Source organism: Ornithodoros turicata, chromosome 5, assembly GCF_037126465.1.
Source record: "Ornithodoros turicata isolate Travis chromosome 5, ASM3712646v1, whole genome shotgun sequence".
NCBI classification, from domain to species: Eukaryota; Metazoa; Arthropoda; class Arachnida; order Ixodida; family Argasidae; genus Ornithodoros; species Ornithodoros turicata.
This window is the reverse complement of record NC_088205.1, coordinates 50356634-50381423: the sequence shown is the minus strand read 5'-3', so window position 1 is coordinate 50381423 and position 24790 is coordinate 50356634. Positions and strand designations below refer to the sequence as shown.

Genomic DNA, 24790 nt, shown 5'->3' with positions numbered 1-24790 from the left:
CCCGCAGTCTGTCTTGAGCCTTGCCGACACTCAGAAGTACGGTCCCTACTTTTTGATGGCCCAGGTGGCATGGCACTTAGGCAACTGGTGACAGTTGGTGGTTTGCTGGTACCAATTCGTCGCCTCTTTGCTGGGATGCCAATGACGGTATTTGACGCACCCTTGGGACGGCCACGTACCTTAATACGTGCCGGCATTTTGATTTTTTCCAGCACAGTTCCCAAAGGAGAGCTGGTAGTTGACAATGGGACGTCGCAGGCGCTGAAAAGGAGGAGCAGGGAATGAGACCTCCACTGCTCTCTGACTGCGGACACAACTCTATTGAAAGAAGTGTGCATACCTTGGCACGCTGACGGGGACGAGTTCGGTGGTGGTAGATGAGAATGGGACGTCGCAGGCGCTGAAAAGGAGGAGCAGGGAATGAGACCTCCACTGCTCTCTGACTGCGGACACAACTCTATTGAAAGAAGTGTGCATACCTTGGCACGCTGACGGGGACGAGTTCGGTGGTGGTAGATGAGAATGGGACGTCGCAGGCGCTGAAAAGGAGGAGCAGGGAATGAGACCTCCACTGCTCTCTGACTGCGGACACAACTCTATTTAAAGAAGTGTGCATACCTTGGCACACTGACGGGGACGAGTTCGGTGGTGGTAGATGAGAATGGGACGTCGCAGGCGCTGAAAAGGAGGAGCAGGGAATGAGACCTCCACTGCTCTCTGACTGCGGACACAACTCTATTTAAAGAAGTGTGCATACCTTGGCACGCTGACGGGGACGAGTTCGGTGGTGGTAGATGAGAATGGGACGTCGCAAGCGCTGAAAAGGAGGAGCAGGGAATGAGACCTCCACTGCTCTCTGACTGCGGACACAACTCTATTTAAAGAAGTGTGCATACCTTGGCACGCTGACGGGGACGAGTTCGGTGGTGGTAGATGAGAATGGGACGTCGCAGGCGCTGAAAAGGAGGAGCAGGGAATGAGACCTCCACTGCTCTCTGACTGCGGACACAACTCTATTTAAAGAAGTGTGCATACCTTGGCACGCTGACGGGGACGAGTTCGGTGGTGGTAGATGAGAATGGGACGTCGCAAGCGCTGAAAAGGAGGAGCAGGGAATGAGACCTCCACTGCTCTCTGACTGCGGACACAACTCTATTTAAAGAAGTGTGCATACCTTGGCACGCTGACGGGGACGAGTTCGGTGGTGGTAGATGAGAATGGGACGTCGCAAGCGCTGAAAAGGAGGAGCCGGGAATGAGACCTCCACTGCTCTCTGACTGCGGACACAACTCTATTTAAAGAAGTGTGCATACCTTGGCACGCTGACGGGGACGAGTTCGGTGGTGGTAGATGAGAATGGGACGTCGCAGGCGCTGAAAAGGAGGAGCAGGGAATGAGACCTCCACTGCTCTCTGACTGCGGACACAACTCTATTTAAAGAAGTGTGCATACCTTGGCACGCTGACGGGGACGAGTTCGGTGGTGGTAGATGAGAATGGGACGTCGCAGGCGCTGAAAAGCAGGAGCGGGGAATGAGACCTCCACTGCTCTCTGACTGCGGACACAACTCTATTTAAAGAAGTGTGCATACCTTGGCACGCTGACGGGGACGAGTTCGGTGGTGGTAGATGAGAATGGGACGTCGCAGGCGCTGAAAAGGAGGAGCAGAGAATGAGACCTCCACTGCTCTCTGACTGCGGACACAACTCTATTTAAAGAAGTGTGCATACCTTGGCACGCTGACGGGGACGAGTTCGGTGGTGGTAGATGAGAATGGGACGTCGCAAGCGCTGAAAAGGAGGAGCAGGGAATGAGACCTCCACTGCTCTCTGACTGCGGACACAACTCTATTTAAAGAAGTGTGCATACCTTGGCACGCTGACGGGGACGAGTTCGGTGGTGGTAGATGAGAATGGGACGTCGCAGGCGCTGAAAAGGAGGAGCAGGGAATGAGACCTCCACTGCTCTCTGACTGCGGACACAACTCTATTTAAAGAAGTGTGCATACCTTGGCACGCTGACGGGGACGAGTTCGGTGGTGGTAGATGAGAATGGGACGTCGCAGGCGCTGAAAAGGAGGAGCAGGGAATGAGACCTCCACTGCTCTCTGACTGCGGACACAACTCTATTTAAAGAAGTGTGCATACCTTGGCACGCTGACGGGGACGAGTTCGGTGGTGGTAGATGAGAATGGGACGTCGCAAGCGCTGAAAAGGAGGAGCAGGGAATGAGACCTCCACTGCTCTCTGACTGCGGACACAACTCTATTTAAAGAAGTGTGCATACCTTGGCACGCTGACGGGGACGAGTTCGGTGGTGGTAGATGAGAATGGGACGTCGCAGGCGCTGAAAAGGAGGAGCAGGGAATGAGACCTCCACTGCTCTCTGACTGCGGACACAACTCTATTTAAAGAAGTGTGCATACCTTGGCACGCTGACGGGGACGAGTTCGGTGGTGGTAGATGAGAATGGGACGTCGCAAGCGCTGAAAAGGAGGAGCCGGGAATGAGACCTCCACTGCTCTCTGACTGCGGACACAACTCTATTTAAAGAAGTGTGCATACCTTGGCACGCTGACGGGGACGAGTTCGGTGGTGGTAGATGAGAATGGGACGTCGCAAGCGCTGAAAAGGAGGAGCAGGGAATGAGACCTCCACTGCTCTCTGACTGCGGACACAACTCTATTTAAAGAAGTGTGCATACCTTGGCACGCTGACGGGGACGAGTTCGGTGGTGGTAGATGAGAATGGGACGTCGCAGGCGCTGAAAAGGAGGAGCAGGGAATGAGACCTCCACTGCTCTCTGACTGCGGACACAACTCTATTTAAAGAAGTGTGCATACCTTGGCACGCTGACGGGGACGAGTTCGGTGGTGGTAGATGAGAATGGGACGTCGCAAGCGCTGAAAAGGAGGAGCCGGGAATGAGACCTCCACTGCTCTCTGACTGCGGACACAACTCTATTTAAAGAAGTGTGCATACCTTGGCACGCTGACGGGGACGAGTTCGGTGGTGGTAGATGAGAATGGGACGTCGCAAGCGCTGAAAAGGAGGAGCCGGGAATGAGACCTCCACTGCTCTCTGACTGCGGACACAACTCTATTTAAAGAAGTGTGCATACCTTGGCACGCTGACGGGGACGAGTTCGGTGGTGGTAGATGAGAATGGGACGTCGCAGGCGCTGAAAAGGAGGAGTAGGGAATGAGACCTCCACTGCTCTCTGACTGCGGACACAACTCTATTTAAAGAAGTGTGCATACCTTGGCACGCTGACGGGGACGAGTTCGGTGGTGGTAGATGAGAATGGGACGTCGCAAGCGCTGAAAAGGAGGAGCAGGGAATGAGACCTCCACTGCTCTCTGACTGCGGACACAACTCTATTTAAAGAAGTGTGCATACCTTGGCACGCTGACGGGGACGAGTTCGGTGGTGGTAGATGAGAATGAGACGTCGCAGGCGCTGAAAAGGAGGAGCAGGGAATGAGACCTCCACTGCTCTCTGACTGCGGACACAACTCTATTTAAAGAAGTGTGCATACCTTGGCACGCTGACGGGGACGAGTTCGGTGGTGGTAGATGAAAATGGGACGTCGCAGGCGCTGAAAAGGAGGAGCAGGGAATGAGACCTCCACTGCTCTCTGACTGCGGACACAACTCTATTTAAAGAAGTGTGCATACCTTGGCACGCTGACGGGGACGAGTTCGGTGGTGGTAGATGAGAATGGGACGTCGCAGGCGCTGAAAAGCAGGAGCGGGGAATGAGACCTCCACTGCTCTCTGACTGCGGACACAACTCTATTTAAAGAAGTGTGCATACCTTGGCACGCTGACGGGGACGAGTTCGGTGGTGGTAGATGAGAATGGGACGTCGCAGGCGCTGAAAAGGAGGAGCAGGGAATGAGACCTCCACTGCTCTCTGACTGCGGACACAACTCTATTGAAAGAAGTGTGCATACCTTGGCACGCTGACGGGGACACATTCTCTGTTTGAGGCTGCAGTGGAAGCGGCAAGTGATGTGGCAGAGCATGAACCCCTGGCGGCCAAGGTGACTTGCCTGCAGCACAAAACAAATGTTGCATGTAGTCATGCATCTTCACAGTCATACATATACATACAGCCACAGCATAGGTGATGGAAAAAGCACTATTATCACATTCTTGATGCAAGAGTAGAGACATGCATGCATGCTGGGTCTAATAATGAGTCAATAAGAAAGAAGCACGTGGAAGAACCCTGCTCTCGACACACAACAAAAGGTGTGCCTGTATGATGGCAGAAGCACATACTCTTCGGTGTGGACTGGACCTGGTACAAGACAAACGCTGTGGCCTTTCTGCCACGTGTCCACTAGAGATGCAAGCAGGGAGAGACGATCGAGGAACCTTTCGCCAGTCTCTTCAGAGGCTAGCTCTGCCAGCAGCTTGGAGTACTGGAACGCTTTCCGGTACTTCTCGTGCTGGCTCATGACTCTTCTCCTCTGTCCACTATTTGAAGTTGTCAGGGTCAGGGCTTGAACACTATCACCTTCCGTATCTTCCTGTCCACACTGCATAAACTCATTCGAGTAATAGTGCCGTGTCCATCTCTTGTCCAGGAGCAGTTCGGAAAACAGGTCAATGCACTGGGCTCTTCGTGCTGCGAAGATATGCTTGCACGGGAGACACATGGACAGGTAATTTGTGCACTGACATTCACTGACAGAGAACAGCAAGGTTGACCCAGTGCTGCTCTCATATGCATAGGAGCCGTCGACTGGTTCTGGGAGCTGGACACATTCTGAGAGCTCGTACTGCTTCTGAACGTGCTGGAAAGCATACGGCGTGAGGGCATCGTAATACGACTGGAGGGCAGCACCCCAAGCAGGAAAATTCGTTGGCCTCTTTGAAAGTGCATAGTAATACCTATGCATGTGCTCAGTCTTCAGCACATTGAGCAATTTGAATAGTCGGACGAAGAACTCTTTCATGGAGTTCTTTGTGCCCATAATGCCTTTGAGTTGCCCATTCAGATTTTCCAACCGGTTGTTTGTTGTGTTATTAAAAGACCCCGCCATGAACTGTGGCCCCGTGAACCACTCATGTTTTGTCGTCTTCCAGTTCTTGTTGTAATAGTTTATGACACTGGAGGGTGCCACCGAGTAAAAAGCATCTTCGAGTTCATTGAATCTCTCTTCTGACTTGGCCGTGACCATTCCCTGAAGGAGTCCCAAGAGCTCCTCTCTCAACTTGTTGGAGATTCCCATCTTTTGGGTGGTGATTTCTCGACCGAACGTCCTTAGCGTGTGGTACGCGCACATTAGTACTTTTGCACCCGCGAAATGCTCTTTCAGCAACTGGCGCTCCAACAGATCCTTGTCTGCCATCACAACATGGGTTTGCTGTGATGCAGGATGAAGTTGTCTGAACTTGCCGAGTAGCCAGTTTAGGGTATCGGCATCTTCATGGACAATGACAGCAACACACACGGTCTCTGTACTGCCGTTTCCATCAACGTTGTGTATCAGAAACACGGGCGTCCGAATGTCCAACAGCTTGTATGCCCCGTCGATTCCAATATATTCCGGGTAGGACTGCATGGATCGCTTCATCTGTGGAGTGCATATGAGCAGGCCACGGAACTCTTCACCGGATGTCAGAAGGTGGCAGTCAGATTCTGAAAGAGTTGAGTTAAGCAGGGACAAGGGAAACCATAAGTCATTGCACACTCTCAGAGTTAGTTGTGCCTGCAACTAAGTATACACTTGAGGTACACATACTGTATGTGGTCTTAAGGAAGTCCACGGTGAGTTTGAGATCATGTCTCTCCGGGTCCCTGTTGGCTGTCATCACATTGGAAATGTCCTTTGAGAGAACCACCTGTCCAGTTTCCTCTTGGAGGGCTCGGGCGACGCGTTTCTTGTTCGAACCGAGGTCCATCAACCTCTTGACATCTTTCTTCGGTGAGCTTCCTGTTGTGAGGAAGATGCGAAAATAGCTCCTGCAGCATAATGGGGAGTAAACGTGTCAAAGCCCAGCCGCCAGATTCGTCAGTTACTATAATCTCACCTCCGAGGCGTTGTGGTTTTCGTGCTTTCCAATCTCCATCACTTCCAAATGTTCTCCGTCTTCTGATACGCGACATTTTATAAAGAACGGGCAATTCTTTATGTACGTGCTGAAAAGAAAGACAAGTGGTCCAAACAAGCATGGAAAGCCATGGAGGCGTTGGCAAAGCATATAGTTTTCGTATTTCCGTACCTTGTCGCTCGCTTTCCCGTCCCACGGTCCTTGTGTTTGCGTCCACCGTGGATACATCAGTACATTACTTTGTACACAGTGATGTTATGGTTAACATACTTCTTCAGGCCGCCCTTCCGCGCAACTTCAAGTGAGACGGAACTACGTGCGTACAGCTGTGTGAACGTCTCCTTCGAATACTGTTTCACGCGCTCTTCGAGCTCCTCGATCGTCCGAAATTTGTCCCCGAGTTTCATTGTAGGCAGCACGACAAGCGCCGTGAACCTGGCACACTGTCAGAAGAGCATGGAAATGCGTCGAAAAACACACACAACAGATGCACACTTAAAACATGGCTGGACGTGGTTAGGACAGCACGTGATAAACGCATGCCATCCACAATATGCGTCGACGTTGCTATGGCAACAGCAGGCAACGACGGAGACCATGTGTCAACCAATGACAGCTCAAGTTGCCGTGGCGTATTTGTTTGTGTAGCCCCAACTGGCTGGTCGGGTTACTCTTGGTGTAAACCCAACTGGGTGGTCGCGTTACTCTTGGTGTAACCCTAGCCACTGCGTTTTACTGAACAAACATAGAAAATCAAGTTGGCAAGGGCAAGTACGTTTCTGCGCAGAAGAAGAGAGCGAGGGTGTAAAATGACGTGCGCGGCGGCGCGCCGCCCTTCCCATTCGCCAAGGCCCCTGTCGCCTCCACGTGCGAACCAGAGCAAGGTAAACAGCAGGGAACCCGCCGTACGTTTTGTGTGTTTTCCGCTTTGCTAAGTGATACGGTGTTAAACACCTGCTGCATTTATGACTGTACTTCGTCGCATTTGGATGTAGTGTCACTTATTTATTTCCAAAGCGCATACGGATTCGCTGACGGTGGGAGAACGCGATTAACGAGTTCGAGTTCAAACGGCATTCTACGACCGAGGGAGTGTTTGTGTGCGTGTGTGTTGTGCAGTGATTTACATTGACTACAGAAAGTGTTCAAACACGGTGCACTCCCAAGGCTCTGCTTTCGTGACAGTGACGAAGAGCGCCGCGGCAGGTCACAGTTTAATGTGTTGTTTTGAGTGGTCTCATAGTAGTTCTAACGTCTAATAACAGTGGAACGAACCAGGAACGAGCATGATCATTGTCTGTTCGGGTGCAACTGCACAAGGCTCCAGTTTGCTTCACAGTGGAGGACGGAAGTTCGTACGCGTGCTGAGGCACGGTTGTCGTCGTCCTGTCGTTCACGGTAGTTTAGACCATTGCAGCTGCCATGTGACTGAATTTTCCATGTCTACGGGGACACTCGCTGTTCGCCCTAGACAGCTATCAACTCCGTGAGACCGTAATTTGAACAAAATGGAGAAAATGTTTGCAGGGTGCTCGCACGAGCGAACTTAAACGAGAGTCGAATAGTTGAAACTTCAGCAAATATATTGCGTTAACCTTTCGTTTGTCTGTCGTCGATAAACCAGGATCATTCCCAACGAAAAGTGTTGTTTGTCTGTCGTCGATAAACCAGGATCATTCCTAACGAAAAGTGGGACCTCTAATACAGAAACCAGAGCTGTTTTGGCACTCCGTGCATCGAATGTGCCTTTGTTTACCTTCTTGAAGCGCGCACATGGTTCCTTCGGCCAATCGTGAGCGTCCTAGAAACGTCACCGTGACGTCATGCGCACTAAACTCGCGGGCTTGCGGAGCGTTTATTTTAGCCTCGTCCCAGCGCGAACGTGGCTCCCTCATACTCTCGACACCGGACGCCACCTGGAGGGTAGGGACAACAAGTGACTGCGGGCACGCCCCTTTCTTGTGGAGTGGCATATGACGGCAGCGTTTCTGTGCAATACGACAGCCTATATACGCCTGGTTTCGAGCTGTCATGTACAGCGGTTATTCCTCCGGACGGCACTGTGCCGTCGTCGGTTGCACCAAAAACGCAAGCTTCTTTTACAAGAACGTTGTGATATTCATCAGCGCCAACGACACGATTGCATGTGCGTGGTGTACTCGCTGCACGCGTTTCCTGTTGCCGCCGAGAAACGACGACAGTGGATAATCGCTTTGAACAGGAAGGACTTCGTGCCAAGCAAGTTTTCATGAGTAGGTGCAATAAACATATTACCATCGTCTTGCTGCGAGGCCTTATCACATACTCATGGTCGATTAATTCCAGGTATGTTCTGTACACTTCATCGACGGAAGACCAACGAACATAAATCCATGCCCCATGTTGAAGCTGGGATACCCAAGAAAGGTGAGTAAAATCCTAGAACAAATCCTAGCCTTAGATAAGAAAGAATCGTGAGTGTCGAAAATATCATACCACGTTTATATCAGGAGATGGTTATAAGCTTTACGCCAGATAATAATTACTGTCGTGCGTGCTTAAAATAGGAGACAGGTGAATCAAGAGGCTGCTCTCACAAAGTTGGCATTTATTGCTGATCATTATTTACATAAACCTTCGCTGTGAGTACTTGCAGGTGACATATGGGAGGAGTCCGGTCCTTAGGGTGCTTCAGGCCACTGTTAGCAATGCACCAGGAGAGCCTGCAAACCGTGGGGTAGGACAAATTTGTGATAACTGCGGTTGCTTTAAGCTAATGTCATAACCATGACTGTGTTTTGGGAGTGGCGTGGGGATCACCTGGCGTTTTTGTCACATAATATATGTGCATGTTTAACGTATGCATGAGGAATGGAATACGGACACTCCTATTTATATGCAATGGTGCGTTTAAAGAAAAAAAATGCAAAAATTGTCTGATGTGATTCTCTTTGTTTTTTTCACCTCAGGCATAACGTTCTGTGGATACTGCACACATTCATGGCATCATTCGGCATTTGTTTTATATGAATTTTAAGCAATATATTTGAAATTAGTCTAAGGCATGAAAAATTCTTATTTACAGGTCGGCCATGAACCATGCACGTCGTCGTCTTCAACCTTTGCAAGTAATGCTGAATGTGAGCCCCATGATGCTACACCATTCGAAGAGGCAGGTGACCATGGTCAACATGTTGGCCCCCTTGACCTTCGTTGCATGAAGTCCTTGCTACAAATAGAAAGCAGCTCTGATAGGCACGAAAAATGGAGTCACCAGAGTTGCCAAGTTCAACCTACAGTTCGTGATATTGGGACGCAGTGGGAAGACCCCTACAACAGCATAAGAGGGGAACATTCGTATGCTGCTCTGCGTGTGATGACGACATCTTCAGAAACACAGACAGTACAGAAGACACCCTCTGAAGATATGTCAGCAGCTCTTTGCTGTTTCTACACAGGACTTAGCCTCGATGGCTTCTGGAAGCTCGTGACGACAGTGAGTCTGGCTGCCCAGACTACCATCACAATGAATGTGGGTGATCAAGTATTGTTGACCCTAATGAGGCTACGGCTCGGGTTGTTGTACTTTGACCTGGCAATACGGTTTGGCATCTCACTTGCCCAAGCAGGAAAAATATTCCGAGAAATGCTTGGTATTCTAAGTGGCATAATGAGGAAAGTTGTAGTGTGGCTACCATTAGAGACAATTCTTGCAACTACGCCGTCACAGTTTACGTCTAGTGGATATGGCAACACCAGCTGCATCATCGACTGCACAGAGGTTCCAATGCAACGGCCCAAGAGGATTTATTCGAGAGGGCAAACCTACAGCCACTATAACAGCTGCAACACCATGAAGTTTTTGGTGGCCATCGCACCAAATGGATTTATCATGTTCGTCTCACATGCATATGGTGGGCGTGCTTCCGACAAGTTCATTGTAGAAGATTCCGGGTTTGCAAACTACTTATACCAGGATCAGGAAGTCATGGCCGACAGGGGATTTGCTCTAAATAACTCAATGAAAGAAAAGGGAGTCAAGCTGAATATTCCAGCTTTTTCAAGAGGCAAGAGCCAGTTTTCTGAGGCAGAAGCGACAGTGTCCAGGAGAATTTCTAGACTGAGAATCCATGTTGAGCGTGCGATCAATCGCATCAAAGTATACAGGATCCTGAAGGGTGCACTTCCAATCACTCACAAGAAGTTAATGAACAATATAGTTGCAGGCCTGTGCAGGCCTGTGGACCCTTGAAGGGTCCACTAATCGCTCCCAAGCATTGCGAGGATGAGCTTCGCACAGATTAGTGTATATAGTGTACATAGTGCGCATACTATAATAATGCACATTCACTGTATATCACCTTATTGCACACAGTGTATAGATTTTATATTAGTACATTGACAAGTCCATCACGGCTGAACCTACAGTCAAATGCTGCTATGAATGAAGCTCAATAAGCACGCAACCACTTCAAAGGTGCAGTTAAAATAGGAAATAAAGGACAGCATTGTGTTCCAGTGACCTGCAGTTTATTCTGTTCTGAGTTTACCGTTCTGAACACAGTACCTTATATTCATCAGTGAGTGCAAAGTTCTTGGAATGTACAGCATCAACAAGCCTGGGCAAATAATGCCTAAAGTAAAATTCACTGAACCTTGTGATATGCATGGCAACATACTCTACATCATAGGTCACCTCAATTATAATAGAATTCAGTGCTGACCATACATGAAAGTACACATTTTGATCTCTCAGAGCAAAACATCACAAATTGAACTTGCATGTAGTATCCATTCTTTCCTTCTTTAGCAAGGTAATATCTACCATCAGTGTCCCTCCTGACATCGTACTTACAGGTGTGAACAAACTGCACACAGTCTTCTGTATGTGGGCACTTTATTTCCAAAATACTGTCAGTGCCCACCAGTCCATCAGGACTTGCTGATAAGAATGGGTGAGTTGCACTCACCACTGTTCCACACAAACACCATAGCTATTTTCGAAGGCCTTCCTTGCGACTGGTTCAAATTTCTTTCCATGACTCGTTGCCTTGTTGCCCCGAAACGTACTGAACAGGCATGACTTTATGAACTTGTCCGGCGCAGTGTCTTTTCTGCGGGGAACTTTGGAAAGGTTTGATGCTGTGAGTCGAAGCTTACGGCTTGCTTGCCATAGGTCACCACTCTGTTGGCACGTCAACTTCATGAGCCTTTGCCTTGACGATTCTTCGATTTTCACCCACTGACTGTAGAATTCGAAGCACAACTCACACGCAAGCAACTCTGGCTCATTGTGGGAACCATGTTCAGGCACAGTGTCCCTTTGACTGCAACAACTAGTCTGCACATTTGATGGCAAACTGGCAAAAACAGTCTGATGCAGCAAACTGCCTCTGATGTCAAGCAGCGGTGCTATTTCACTCTCTTTCATAGCTTTTACGTACGTCTTGTGGTCCTCGTAACGTGGCACTGAGACCTTTCTGTTTGTGGGTGATGCGTGCCTGATGTTCTTTGCCATGCTGAAGTCCATGTCTAGTACCTGTGATGGTACGACATTTCTTTTGGTACCATGGTTCCAACTGGCACTCCTGTCCGTGCAACTTTGTCCCGTGAGACCTTTCCGATTTGCAAATTCTATTTTCCATAGTATAGCACCTGCAAGCAAGAAAACGATTTGAAATGAGATTTTTTTTTCTTTTGTCAGATGCATTTCCTTGAGCCTGAGGAGGTTGGAACACGCGGACCCACACATGTAAAAACGACGAGAGGACGAGGTTCATTTTTATGTGTGTTCCAGCCTTACGAAACTAGAGCAAAAGCTTCCAATAACATCAGATTGCTTGCTTGTTACTCTAATACTCGTAGGTAGACACGTAATTGGCACCAGCATTGGTTTTGCATTCTGTGCCATATTTACGAGACAGCCCCATTGTGACACATGACTTCCATGACACAGCCCAGATGTACTAAGGTCTGGTAATCGTGATGAGTCTCATTGTATGTTAGCACAGAAATGTAACACTCACCAACGTGGCTACATACTCTTGTTAAGCCAACCTTGCAGGTGCAGGAGCCCCAGAGAACGCGACAGTCGCTTGTCACGCACACCCACGCCTGGTACGTCCGATATTCATCTGCCTGGGAAGGTGAAACCGTTCCCTTTAGAAAGCAGGTGTCACTGTCTGTTTAGTAGACAAGAAGCCGCCCCACTTTGCCACTAATTAAATAATTGCATGAGTCCAGGCTCTTAAGAGCTTGGACATCCTCCAGGTCACAGGCTTTAGACTTCAGTAAATAATATGTTATGTGGTGCTCTTGGAGTGGGGGCCACAACTTCATGTTATCTACGCAGTCAGACTCATTGACAGTTTTTGGATGGGGTAGCACGTGAGTACCTATGTAGGAAAGGAGCAACAACCATGAAGAAAAAATCGTAGATTCACACTGGAAGAGGTGTACTAACGAATCAATGGAGGTCTTGATTAGGATGTCCGTGAACGATTAAAAGATACGATTTGTAGCACGATACACTTCGACGTGTTATTTAGGCGTTAGACATAAGCGAACGTCACATAATCTAACTGCATGCCGCTAAGCGCTTGGACTCATGATCGGCGCAGCAATCATGACAAAGACAGAATAAAAAAAACGACAAAGCACATATAAGCACAGAGTGGTTAGTTCAAATGCTTACCAAGGCTGCGAAACAGATGTTCATCCTATGTTCAGTATCTCCCATTTATTTTTCGTGGAGACGTGAGCGTGTTAGGAGGGTTTTAAAACTTTATTTATTTATTTATTTATTTATTTGTTACCCTCAAGGTTGCATCTATTGGCTGCAAAATAATGTTAATGCCGTACAGCAACCGCGCCATCGCAAAAGCACTTAAAGGCATATTTGCACGCTAAATTAATGCTTCGACAGAAGTAAAAGTGCGCAGACAACTTCGTGCATACTTAGGGCTGGAACCGGGTACGCAGAAAAGCAACAAAGATTTCTGTGCGTCAGATAAATTCTTGTTGTTTTTGCGTGTCTCCGGTTCCAGCCCTCAGGCGACTTGGTGACTGCGACCCGCAGTCACCAAGAAGAAATGCCCGCACAGCGGCGCTGGAGTCGCAACAAAATGGCGGCGCACATGGTATGTTGAAAATAAAGGTCTATACTCGCAGGCCATACCAGTCGGGGAGCAACTCCGATTCACGATTTTCCAGATTCTAGATGGAGCCACACTCGCCGTCCTTATCACGCCGTTCGCCTCCGACTACCGAAATAATCCCCATTGTGCATCGTTGACCTCGCGAGTTTAAGGCGGCCCGCGCCCTCAGCGCTGTCTGTCGAGAGGTAAAGTGTCGAACTTTGCCACGAAAGGTCCGCAGTTCGATTCGAGACATTCACGTCATTTTTCCTTGTCTCCTATTGCTATATGAGTACTTTATTTTTATTTTGTTGTCATATATTTATCCTACAATTATTGTTTTCACAAGTCACTGGCGCCTATACTGACTGATTATGGAATTTTTAGTTGCTCTTCGTATTGTTTTAATAGTGCATACTTACTGTATGCCGACGTACAAGTGTGATCGGATAGTACGGATGCCGGTATCTCCGAGGCTCTCAACTGAATCTACCAGCGGCTGTGAATTAGGCTATAAACATTGCCTACACACAGCGCTTACAATGGCAGTCTGGAAAATCTAGTGCTCTAAACGATGTTCCTTTTTTTTCTGCACTCGCTTACATGCACTTTACATTGATAATAACTCTATTATTCATGCAAAAATGACATTTTGATGTGTATATTTCTGAATTCATTTACAAGGCGTTGGTGCAAGACTTTTCAAAATTTCCCTCGTAGAACAGACTTCTTATTATTACCCGGAAAATTCAGTAACGTATTTGAAAGGCCCATTTCCCCCATGTTCTTCCTTCTTTTTCTTTCACATTACACCCGCTCAGAAAAATGATGTCAGTCGACAACCCCAGTGACAGGGGACTCCCTTTCTTCTGGTGTGCCAGTTTGCAAAATCGTACATAACAGGTGAAGGGCGATAAAGGCTTCGGGTCGACACATGGAAACCAACCAAAGAAGATATGGAAAGGTCGAGCAGCAAGGCCTCGCAGCGGGAGTCGCGACATTCTTCGCGTCTTTTTTTTTTTTTCCTGTACCCCAAGAGGAACGATTCGACAAAAAATAGAAGGACACAGAGGAGAAAAATAATAACAATGGTCAACTAACAGGTTCTTCTTTGAGTGTCGCAAAAAAGTGCAGTTTGGCCTCCTTATTATGTGGGACAGGACGTTCTTTTTTTTTTAAGAATAACTTCTGAAGTGTAAATTTTTACTTCAGATTTCGTTGTGTTGGATGCTGAGGTCTCAGTTAATTCAATCCAAAACGTGAAATTCGGTCGTGGAAAAGCTGTAGAACCGGACACCATGTGAGCCAAATTTATGCGTATTTTAGGAAAATCACTATTCTTGAAGGGCAACACGGGAACCGGAAAAAATGTTCCCGGAAGAAATGTCCCCGGAAAAAATGTCCCCTGAGAAACAAGAACTTTTGGTACGCGTGGAATTTTTGCGAAATCCCCGGTTGCGATATTGCCGGCCTTGAAGTCCTCGGATTCAAAATAAATACGAAAATATCTAACCACTTATTAAGTGTTTTTCCTTTGAAAGCTTGGGCCACTTTCACTTATGATTTCGCGTAGAGAATACACTGCAATCAATTGTCACGTTTGTTGATACAACGTGCACACTTGGCTGGGATATTCTTATTTTGTTTCTTTCTTCTTGTACTAAAAGTGTATCCTGCATGACGTCACACTGACTCGTGTGCAATCAGAACGCCGGGATTTTGCGACTGTAGATTTTAGGCCTGATGACACAGCTATCCTTTCAGGTTTGAGGGAATTAAAAGCGGGACGTACATTTTTCTGTACCAGCTCGCGTGGTGTAGCGGTTAGAATGATCGCCTTCACGCCGAGACTGGGACGTGGCGCGGGTTCGAATCCCCGTGCCGGCTGTGCTGTCTGAGGTTTTTCCTGGGTTTTCCATCGGACTTTCCTGACGAATGTCGGCAACCTAGCCCTGAAGTCGGTCCTGGACGCATACTAACCCCCTGTCACCCTGCTGTCCTCTGTCCACGCCTGTACACCGCGTACAGCAAGAGTTGCTTCGCGGCGCTAACACGGAAAAGCATTTTCTCTGCTAATTAGCACAAATGTGAAGTGTCGCAGAAAGGCGTACGCCGCCCAGTTTCAACAAATCAGGAGAGAAGATGTCATTCGGAATGGCTAGGAGCATGTCAAGTTCTTTTTTAAAAGTGCGCGGATCGGCGTGCAGGGTGATGTGTAAAAAGGAAAATAAAATGCGGGGGGAAAGCAACAAAATTTACAGGCAAAAATGCATTTCAATATGTCTGGCGGTGTCATGCGTTGGGTCTCGGGAGCCCCACGACTGTACAGGCCCCTTTATTGCAAGACACAACGAAGTAAATTCACCAAAACTGACCCTGGTCACCCGCAGCGACTCCCTAGGCAAAGAAATGCTATGTGCGAATAGTAATTTTAAAACGGAATTGAATACGAATAAATTAAGCGACTCGTCGAATAACCGTAATTGGATACATATACAGCATATATTGGAATATAAACATGTACGGTATGCATAAGTATAGCGCTCACTCTGTTCTATGCCCTTCATGAGCCGGCCTTACGTGTGCAACTTCGGGACTATTCAAATATATTCGGTTTAGAAGAAACATCAATTCGATTTGGAATTCGAACATTGAATTCCATATTTGATTCGGAAACGAATATGATATACGATTACTCGCTTCGATGCTCAAAAATTCAAATATTCATACCGTCCTAGTAAAAAGTCGACGTCCGAAGTCAACCAGGCCACGCGTACCAAAAGTGAATTTTCCTCAGGGGACATTTTTTCCGGGGACATTTCTTCCAGGGGACATTTTTTCCGGGAACAGATGCAATTACAAAATTGGGGCTTCCAGAGATGAATATGAGCGCTAGTTGCCAACTGAAGGAATGATCACGGAAAAGTCGTTTCATATAATCAAAGCTCGCCGAGTGCCTTTCGTGCACGTAACTATCCCATTTCGGATCCCAGCAATGAAAAGGGTGCCCAGAAGAAGCACAGACTATTGGCTGTTCCCAACTTGAAGACATTTTCTTCGGTATGTGTCCTACTGCTACGCGGGATATTTCCGCATAATTGTTCTATTCAATTCATTTCAATTTTATTCAATTTTATTTCCTTTCGGATGGGAGAGAGTAAAAAGCCAGAAGGCTGTGCTGTTCGTGAATGACAAAGGTCTGCGAATAACCAGTGGTCTCCCCTCTTTAGCTGAAAAAAAAAAGCTGCTGATTGCCTCATGCTCATAAATGTTCGAGTCAAAAGTTACAGAAAGAGAGGTGCTAAGTACACGCTGCGGGCTTCGAACTCCCTTCGAAAAAACGTCTTTCGAACAAACAGCGTCGATCATCCGGCTTTCGATCGAACGGCTTGCGAGCGACCAAGCCGTCTTCGATCAAACGCCTTCTCCAAACAGCTTAGGATTTCGGAATAACTCCTTGAACTCCATCTTTATTTATAAATGGACAAAATAAAATGGAAGGAAGTGGACGCGCGGCGAGGTCTCGGAGGACAATAGGTAATATGCAAAATTACTTTCACGTCGGGCAACACTGGTTAGGACTTTTTGGTCGGCCATCTTGGTGGAGTCAGGATTTGGGAGTTGCGTATGGGACGCCGGCCGGTTCAGCTGGCGGCCGAAATGACTGAACTGCGACGTTTCCCTATGTATGATGACAACATGTGGAGAAACGACTTAAGTGCTCTGCCACACCTGTCAGAGGATACGTTACAGAGTTTTTGTGCTCTTTCGGCACCGCCGTGACGGTAGCAAAAGAAGTCCTACGCCTTCGCCGTGGAAGCGTACACACTGCCTTCTTCACTACTCACGAACAACTGTGACTCGAGATACGTGAACTGCTGTTTTGTAGTGGAGCACCTTGCCCACAATATTGACTAGCACGCGCAATCGAGCTCGAGCAACCGCCCGGTATTTGGTGTTTAGTGCATGCGCCATTCACGTGTGTTCGAAGTGACGGCTGTTTTCCTTCTTCACCACTATACGGTAAAATGTGCGTCCGCCGAAGTTTCTCGACACACTTTTGTGTATAGTACGCTATACGTAAGCGCTCTTTCTATGACGTTCTGAGTTAAAAAAGAAGAGAAAAGCAAAATAAACAGACTGTGCTATCAGCGCAAGGATGTGAAGAGTGTGTTGGTTGAAATTACACATAGCTATTAACGAGAAAGACAGAGGTGGGCACGGATAGCCCGTGTCCGTCTGTCTTTTTCTGTCATCGTGTGCTATGAACTTCGTGTGACTAAGTTACGTCTCGCTTGATGGCAATAATCTACTAGTGTCTCACCATTTGGAAAACGGTGAAAGGACACCTACAGAAGACAGAACACTGTTAGCATGTAACATGTTTTCCGTGCCAGCAAGGCTCGAGGAGAACAACAATTGCATTTATTATTTCATTCTGAATAAGCTGCCCTTGTGGAAGCCCTGTTTGCGCGATCCATCCACAACGAGGTCCGCACATGAATGCCTTAGTTAACACAGCATCGCAACATTGCGCGATCGCGAACTTCCCCTCCTATTCAACACCTATCTTTTCATTCGCGTGCGTCACGCGATACGTGACCGTTATGCGCGATCGCTCGATCATAGCCCCCTATATACCCAATATAAAGGAGACTATGGCTCGATGAGAGCAGCAGACGTCCTGGGGAGAAGCTCAAGTACAGTTGGAAGACAAAGGCACAAGCTAACTGACACACGAGACAGCACGTAACACAAGTACTAGCTGTTTTTCTTGCTAGTCCTGTTTCCTTATGTTCGGTATTATCAACGTACACCACCCTCATCACTTAAAAAAAAAACGTGGTATACTGCGTGCGTACCATTCACTGCATTTCACGGCCGCTTCTAGGGTTACTGCCAGGCACACTGAACAGAAGTGAGTGATACCAACCCAGTTCCCGTTGCAGTCTTTGGTTCCACGCTTAGACAACGAAACGCAGCAGTGCGTGGGCATTCTTGTGTAAAAAAATAAATAAATAAATAAAATAACTAAAAAAAGGTACGATCCCGCAGTGTATGTGCACGTACAGGATGATACATGCATTAGAGCAGCAGCCTAACGCGCGCGTTTCTTGACTCTACCAATATGGCCGCCCTAGTTACAACCGTTACCATGAGATGGCGCGTCGCATTTTGCATATCTCCCGGAAACTTCAGTACTATATTTTTAAACACTCCTTGGTTTTCACAGGGTACTTCACATTACACCAGACTTTTCGTTCAGCGTAGACGCTAGTTCGGCGGAGAATCTCCAGTGATCCGGAGCTTCTCCTTATCTTCCTCTGAAGGCCTTCCTTTGTTCGCCGTGCAAAGACAGAGGGGTACAAGTTTTGGGTCATCCAACGTGCATCTAGCAAGGATTGTCGAAAGATGGAAAATCCAGGGAACCGGTATCGAAAAATTGGCCGTATCTCAAAATAACGTGATCGAAGTCCCCGTTGAAAAATAAACTACTGTAAATAAATGTTATCTGGCTATTTCTCCGCGGAAATTGCCAAAGCCCAGACCCAAAGTCTAAGGACTAACCTGAACATGAAAATGCAAACGCCAAACTTTTACTAACATAATAATCAACGAACTAACGTGCTGTTCCGTCGCGTCCGTTTCATTTATCTCTTATTTCTTAATTTTATTTATGTATTTCCGGAATAGCAAGCCGGCGCGTGTCTTCCCATTTCGCCTATTCCCATGTTGCCTAATGCTTCTTAGCAGATTATCTCGCCATCCCTTAGCAGGTTCACCCGACCTCGAACTGCAGGGGGTCCCATTTGGCCTAATGTATGCTGCAGACAGTCCCACTTCGCCTACTAATCCGTGTTACGTAAGAAAGAAGGTGGTCCTCTGGCATGCTGCCAAAAGTCAATTTCGGATCTTCATATAACTTTACATGCAACCTTGTTGGTTTCACTGAAGCATGAGGTCTGTATTTATAATTCATATTACACTAGGGTTTCTTCCCTCATCTGTTGGTTCACAAATATAGACTGTGCAAGAGTGAAAACATAGTTTTTGTTTCAATTTTTTTAAATTAAAAGGGCAGCTTTGTTTTCTGCACTTCAAAATTCTTCCAAATTTGCAGCTCTACTCAATATGCATTAGATGTCCCACGGCATCGAGGTACGACATCATGTCCCGTTCGCCATTCTGAATTATTGACTGCTCAATGACATTCTTAAGTAGCATCACAACTTTTTATTAATTCTAACGCCCTACGCCGGCTTTTTCAACTGACCCTACGTGATTTGGGAGAAATTCACAGCACACCCTGGAGGAGAATAGAATTTGTACGACACCGACCAGAAAAGGAATTCCTGTCGGAAAATATTTCCGTGTATAACTCCCACCGTTAGATAATGCGCAGGCCCTCTTCAGAGCACCTTTTTACCGAATAACGCGCGCGTTATACACCGGAAAATACGGTAGTTAGGTTGAACGTGGGTTAAGGCGTCTCGCTCGGTGGTGCCGTGCTAACTGGGAGGCGGTGGGTTCGAATCCTACCACCGGTTGTGCTGTCTGAGGTTTTCCCTGGGTTTTCCGAAGACTTCCGAGACAAATACCGGCACAGTTCCCCCTGAAGTCTGCCCAAGACGCATATTAACCCCCTATCCCCCCACTCCTTCCTGCTGTCCTCTCTCCATCTGTTCTCATCTGTACGTCGCTCATAGCCACTTCTCATCTCCACATAGCCACATCTCGCTCATAGCCACCTCGCCGTCGCTCATATAGCTTCGCGGCGCTAACACGAAAGAAAAAAAAGAGTTAAATTAAACACGACTATAGTGACACCAGTTTCCATATTTAACATCGCTGAGGTGACACTGAACAGGGCTCGAAGCCTTGTTTCATTCGTCATGCTGTCCATCAGGAGTCCTATGTAAAATATTCGTAAAATGTTTTTGTTATATTTGTACATTATATTTACACCTGATATTTGCAAATGTAAAGGGTCTTTGTTTCGGACGACGTAAGGTAGTTGTCCGACGAGCACATTCATTTCTTGCACACGTCATCATCGGGTCGGAGCGTGTAAGTAACGCCCACTTGTCGACAGTCCCGTTTTGCCTAATGAGATTGCACGGCAGTCCCATTTCGCCTAACGGCTGTTACCCCTCCCGCCTCTTTAATCCGATAATCCGGGTTAGGCAAAATGGGAATAGGCGAAATGGGATGCAACCAGCCGGCGTCCCGTTTGGCTGACCTTTAGCCCGTTTTTTTTTCCTTTCGTCTAATAAATATATCTCCCTCCCCCGTCGCTGTCGTTGGTTTTCCTTGCTTCGCGAACGTGAATTTCGGTTCCGGAAAATACTGTTACTCATTGCGTGGGCGGAAATAATTGTGCAGCGGCCGCTTGATCGATTTTTCTTATTGGTTCACGTGGAGCGCTCATGAAAAAAATAATAATAATAAAGATAAAAATAAAAATAATTCGATCAATAAAAGAAAGAAAGAGAAACAAAAATAAAGCTGGCAGTTCTAAGTGCCGTTATCCTCAGAAACGTTTATCTGTGTGTAATCCGCTTGCCGGCTGTTTCAACCTTACGAACATTAAAGGGCAGTCCTGTTGAACGTTACTGGAATGTTTGTGAAGTCGGCCTTCCATTAACCGTAAATACGAGAGGTTCTAGATAGCCTTATGAAACAGTTGACTGAGTAAATTGACGTTTCACGTGAAGCTAATAAACTCATCTCAGTTCTCTATAAGCACACCGAAAAAAGAAGAGGTTTATTGGTCTCGGTGGCCTCCTACACGGGCCGTGACAATGCTGGCTGACGATATTCCCTTTACGAGCAGCTAAGTAAGCTTTTGTTCTGGTCTACAAGGCCATGCCCTAAGTCAGCTGTTCATGAAAGTAAAGAGGTGAGAGGGAGCACTACGGTGCGCGTGCGCGCCGCATGGTCGGCAGATGGATACGGTCAAAATGTTCCGCGCGGTTTTTCCTGTGCTACGGCTAGAGGGCGACACAGAATGACACGGTTCACGGGGCTTTGAGACGGTATTTATCTACTCACGTTTCATACTTTCTTATAAAAATGGAAAGTGGTAGACATATAAATTTGATGTCTATCCATTCCTGAAATATTTCCAGAGAAAGTAAATGGAAAGTTTTTTTTCGAAATGGCTATAGAAGTTTAATAAAAACCTGTTTATAGAGGGAGGAGAAAAATTGTGTATTATTTTCGCATTCGTGACGTCGCCGTAAAATACATACGACATGTATGAGAAATCTAGTAGCATAATTCTCTTCATCTCGTCTTCCTCTATGATGAAACCACCTGCGTCAAAATCTGCGTGGTGGTTACCGAGAAAAAGCATAAAAACTGTTCCATAGGAAATAGATTGGGACGGAGAGCTGGACTGCCATCTCAACAGCATGGATATATTGTATTGTAGGGTACAGTAGTATTGCACTAATATGTATTCCAGATATTTTATTGGCGTTACTAAACACAAGAACTCAGGGAAAACAGGTTCTGCCGGTACAGCTGGGACGGACAGCCCATGCACAACCAACAGCGCCATTCCCTTTCTCTCCTACATCTTTCCTTCTCACTCTCTGATTCACACACGAGGCAGGGTGATTTCTGCCTTACCAAATGTGTTATAAATTTTTTTACTTGTCGACATTTGTCGTTGTACAGCTGACATTTGCGTATTATCAGTTTTTGTTCAACTAAGGGCTTACCTTATGTTTGAGGGTTGCTATACAGAAGTGGCTGCAAGTGGCTGCACATGATGGCTGAACTTGAAAGTGTATGTCCACAACGATGCGATATGGATCAGTGATAATCCTACGTTGCCAAAACAAACAGAAGGGAGCACGCGGGTTACGCGCGAGCACATGTCACACCTTGAACCTATCCATTGGTGGTGAAAGGGTGGTCACCGTTGTCAGCCTCACAGAGGTGGGCAACGTCGCGACTCACGCCCCACGAGAATGTGCGTCCTGGGCTGACCCCTAAAGGAACTGTAGCGACGTATCTCTGAAAGCATCTAAGCAAAATCCCAGACAGCGCAGCGGGATTCGAACCCAGGTACCTCCCAGTCTGGATCTGACATGGCCAGCACGCTACGCACTGAGCCACGGGAGCTATCCATTCACAAAGTAAACGCCACTCAGCGTTAGGCAAAATTTATCCCTCAATGATATTCGCTATTAGAGGGATCGCCTCCCCTGTATCCACTCTCCTACTCATATAATTTATGGAAGCATTATGTTCATATCACGATCGAGGCTAATAAAAATTAAAAATACGCCCCGCCTCTATCCAATGCTGCAACTTGTTTCGACGAGTAGCGCATTCCGTTATGGTGAATTGCAGAACTAGCGTTTCACCAAAGACAAAAAGGAGCTTATAAGCGTTTGCGATCCAATATACCTCTGTTTATTCTTGCAGCTTGCAGCCTTGGATTGTACGTTAGAAACGTTAGAGGTAACCAGTCTGTGTGGCTGGTCTTCCGCTCTGATGCCAATACAGAGAGAGAGGGAGCTTGGTGCCGCCTCGATGCCAATGCAGCCTGGTATCCTACTTGCCTTTTTCGACAGGTACTGGCTTATACATGCCATGCCATGCCATGCCATCCAAAGTTGTCTGCTTATCCCGTTTGCATATTTGTGTATTTCTGTTCCAGAAATTCGCTCTGTGTGACTTGATATCCAATTTGATGTCGATATTTATGCTCTCTGCGTTTCTAACGTTCACCAGTCTTAGACTGTTCCATGTTCCTATATTTTTATTAGATGTAAGTTGCTTGGATGAGCTGCCCTGATTTGTTGAAAACTTCTGCCTTTGTCCTTTAACTTCTGTACGGTGTTAATGTAACATCTTCTTCAATGTTCTTCTGTTGCAGGAGATGGAGGAGCAGAAGGTCTTAACTCGTTCCATCTGCATTTCCCAGTCTTGACAGGAACACAACCCAGAGACTCCCTCCGCATGACAACAGTGGACTAATTGCCCTAAATTTCCCACTGTTGAGAGGAGCAGGAACCCAGAGATTCCCTCCGCAGTGACAACAGTGGATTAATTGCCCTAAATTTTCCACTGTTGAGAGGAGCAGGAACCCAGAGATTCCCTCCGCAGTGGCAACAGTGGAATAATTTGCCCTAGATTTCCCACTGTTGAGAGGAGCAGGAACCCAGAGATTCCCTCCGCAGTGACAACAGTGGACTAATTGCCCTAAATTTCCCACTGTTGAGAGGAGCAGGAACCCAGCGATTCCCTCCGCAGTGACAACAGTGGACTAATTTGCCCTAGATTTACCACTGTTGAGAGGGGCAGGAACCCAGAGATTCCCTCCGCAGTGACAACAGTGGACTAATTTGCCCTAGATTTCCCACTGATGAGAGGAGCAGGAACCCAGAGATTCCCTCCGCAGTGACAACAGTGGACTAATTGCCCTAAATTTCCCACTGTTGAGAGGAGCAGGAACCCAGAGACTCCCTCCGCAGTGACAACAGTGGACTAATTTGCCGTAGATTTCCCACTGTTGAGAGGAGCAGGAACCCAGAGATTCCCTCCGCAGTCGCAAGAGCGCAGTAGCATAACGGTATGGCACGCAGCTGGTAAGGCATATACAGCAAGGCATGTAGCTGTGAGACGTGTAGCAGTAAGGCATGCCGCTGTGAGGCATGTAGCTGTAAGACCTTTCTTAAGGCAGTAAGTCTCCATGTCCTCATTGTAAGTCGGCATGTCCTTATCATAAGTCCCCACGTCCTCATTGTAAGTCTCCATGTTCTTACTGTAATCCTCTACGTCCTTACTATGCCCGTCTGCCACTAACGTCTCCCTAACTAATTTGCCATAGATTTCCCACTGTTGAGAGGAGCAGGAACCCAGAGATTCGCTCCGCAGTGACAACAGTGGACTAATTGCCCTAAATTTCCCACTGTTGAGAGGAGCAGGAACCCAGAGATTCCCTCCGCAGTGACAACAGTGCACTAATTGCCCTAAATTTCCCACTGTTGAAAGGAGCAGGAACCCAGAGATTCCCTCCGCAGTGACAACAGTGTACTAATTGCCCTAAATTTCCCACTGTTGAGAGGAGCAGGAACCCAGAGATTCCCTCCGCAGTGACAACAGTGGACTAATTTGCCCTAGATTTCCCACTGTTGAGAGGGGCAGGAACCCAGAGATTCCCTCCGCAGTCGCAAGAGCGCAGTAGCATAGCGGTATGGCATGCAGCTGGTAAGGCATGTACAATAAGGCATGTCGCTGTGAGACGTGTGGCAGTAAGGCATGCCGCTGTGAGGCATGCAGCTGTAAGACCTTTCTTAAGGCAGTAAGTCTCCATGTCCTCATTGTAAGTCGGCATGTCCTTATCGTAAGCCCCCACGTCCTCACTGTAAGTCTCCATGTCCTTACTGTAAGTCTCCATGTCCTTACTGTAATCCTCTACGTCCTTACTATGCCAGTCTGCCACTAACATCTCCCTATCTAATTTGCCATAGATTTCCCACTGTTGAGAGGAGCAGGAACCCAGAGACTCCCTCCGCAGTGACAACAGTGGACTAATTGCCATAGATTTCCCACTGTTGAGAGGAGCAGGAACCCAGAGATTCGCTCCGCAGTG

At 47.4% G+C, this 24790-nt stretch overlaps 1 protein-coding gene and 1 long non-coding RNA gene across 2 annotated transcripts; one reads left to right on the top strand and one right to left on the bottom strand.

Moving 5' to 3' along the window:
* Positions 1-9419: 9419 nt before the first annotated feature.
* LOC135395838 (uncharacterized) lies at positions 9420-10295 on the top strand. The gene has a single exon (XM_064626927.1). The coding sequence runs from the start codon at positions 9420-9422 to the stop codon at positions 10293-10295; it is 876 nt and encodes a 291-aa protein (XP_064482997.1).
* Positions 10296-11025: 730 nt separating this feature from the next.
* On the bottom strand, positions 11026-12759 carry LOC135396022 (uncharacterized). The gene is made up of 3 exons (XR_010423253.1): positions 12738-12759; positions 12070-12181; positions 11026-11698 (listed from the first exon to the last, which is right to left on the bottom strand). It is a non-coding gene; the product is annotated as an uncharacterized LOC135396022 (long non-coding RNA).
* Positions 12760-24790: the final 12031 nt, after the last annotated feature.

Excerpts from the sequence above, each read along its gene's own strand:
- LOC135395838 (XM_064626927.1), top strand. The coding sequence starts at position 9,420 with ATGACGACATCTTCAGAAACACAGACAGTACAGAAGACACCCTCTGAA.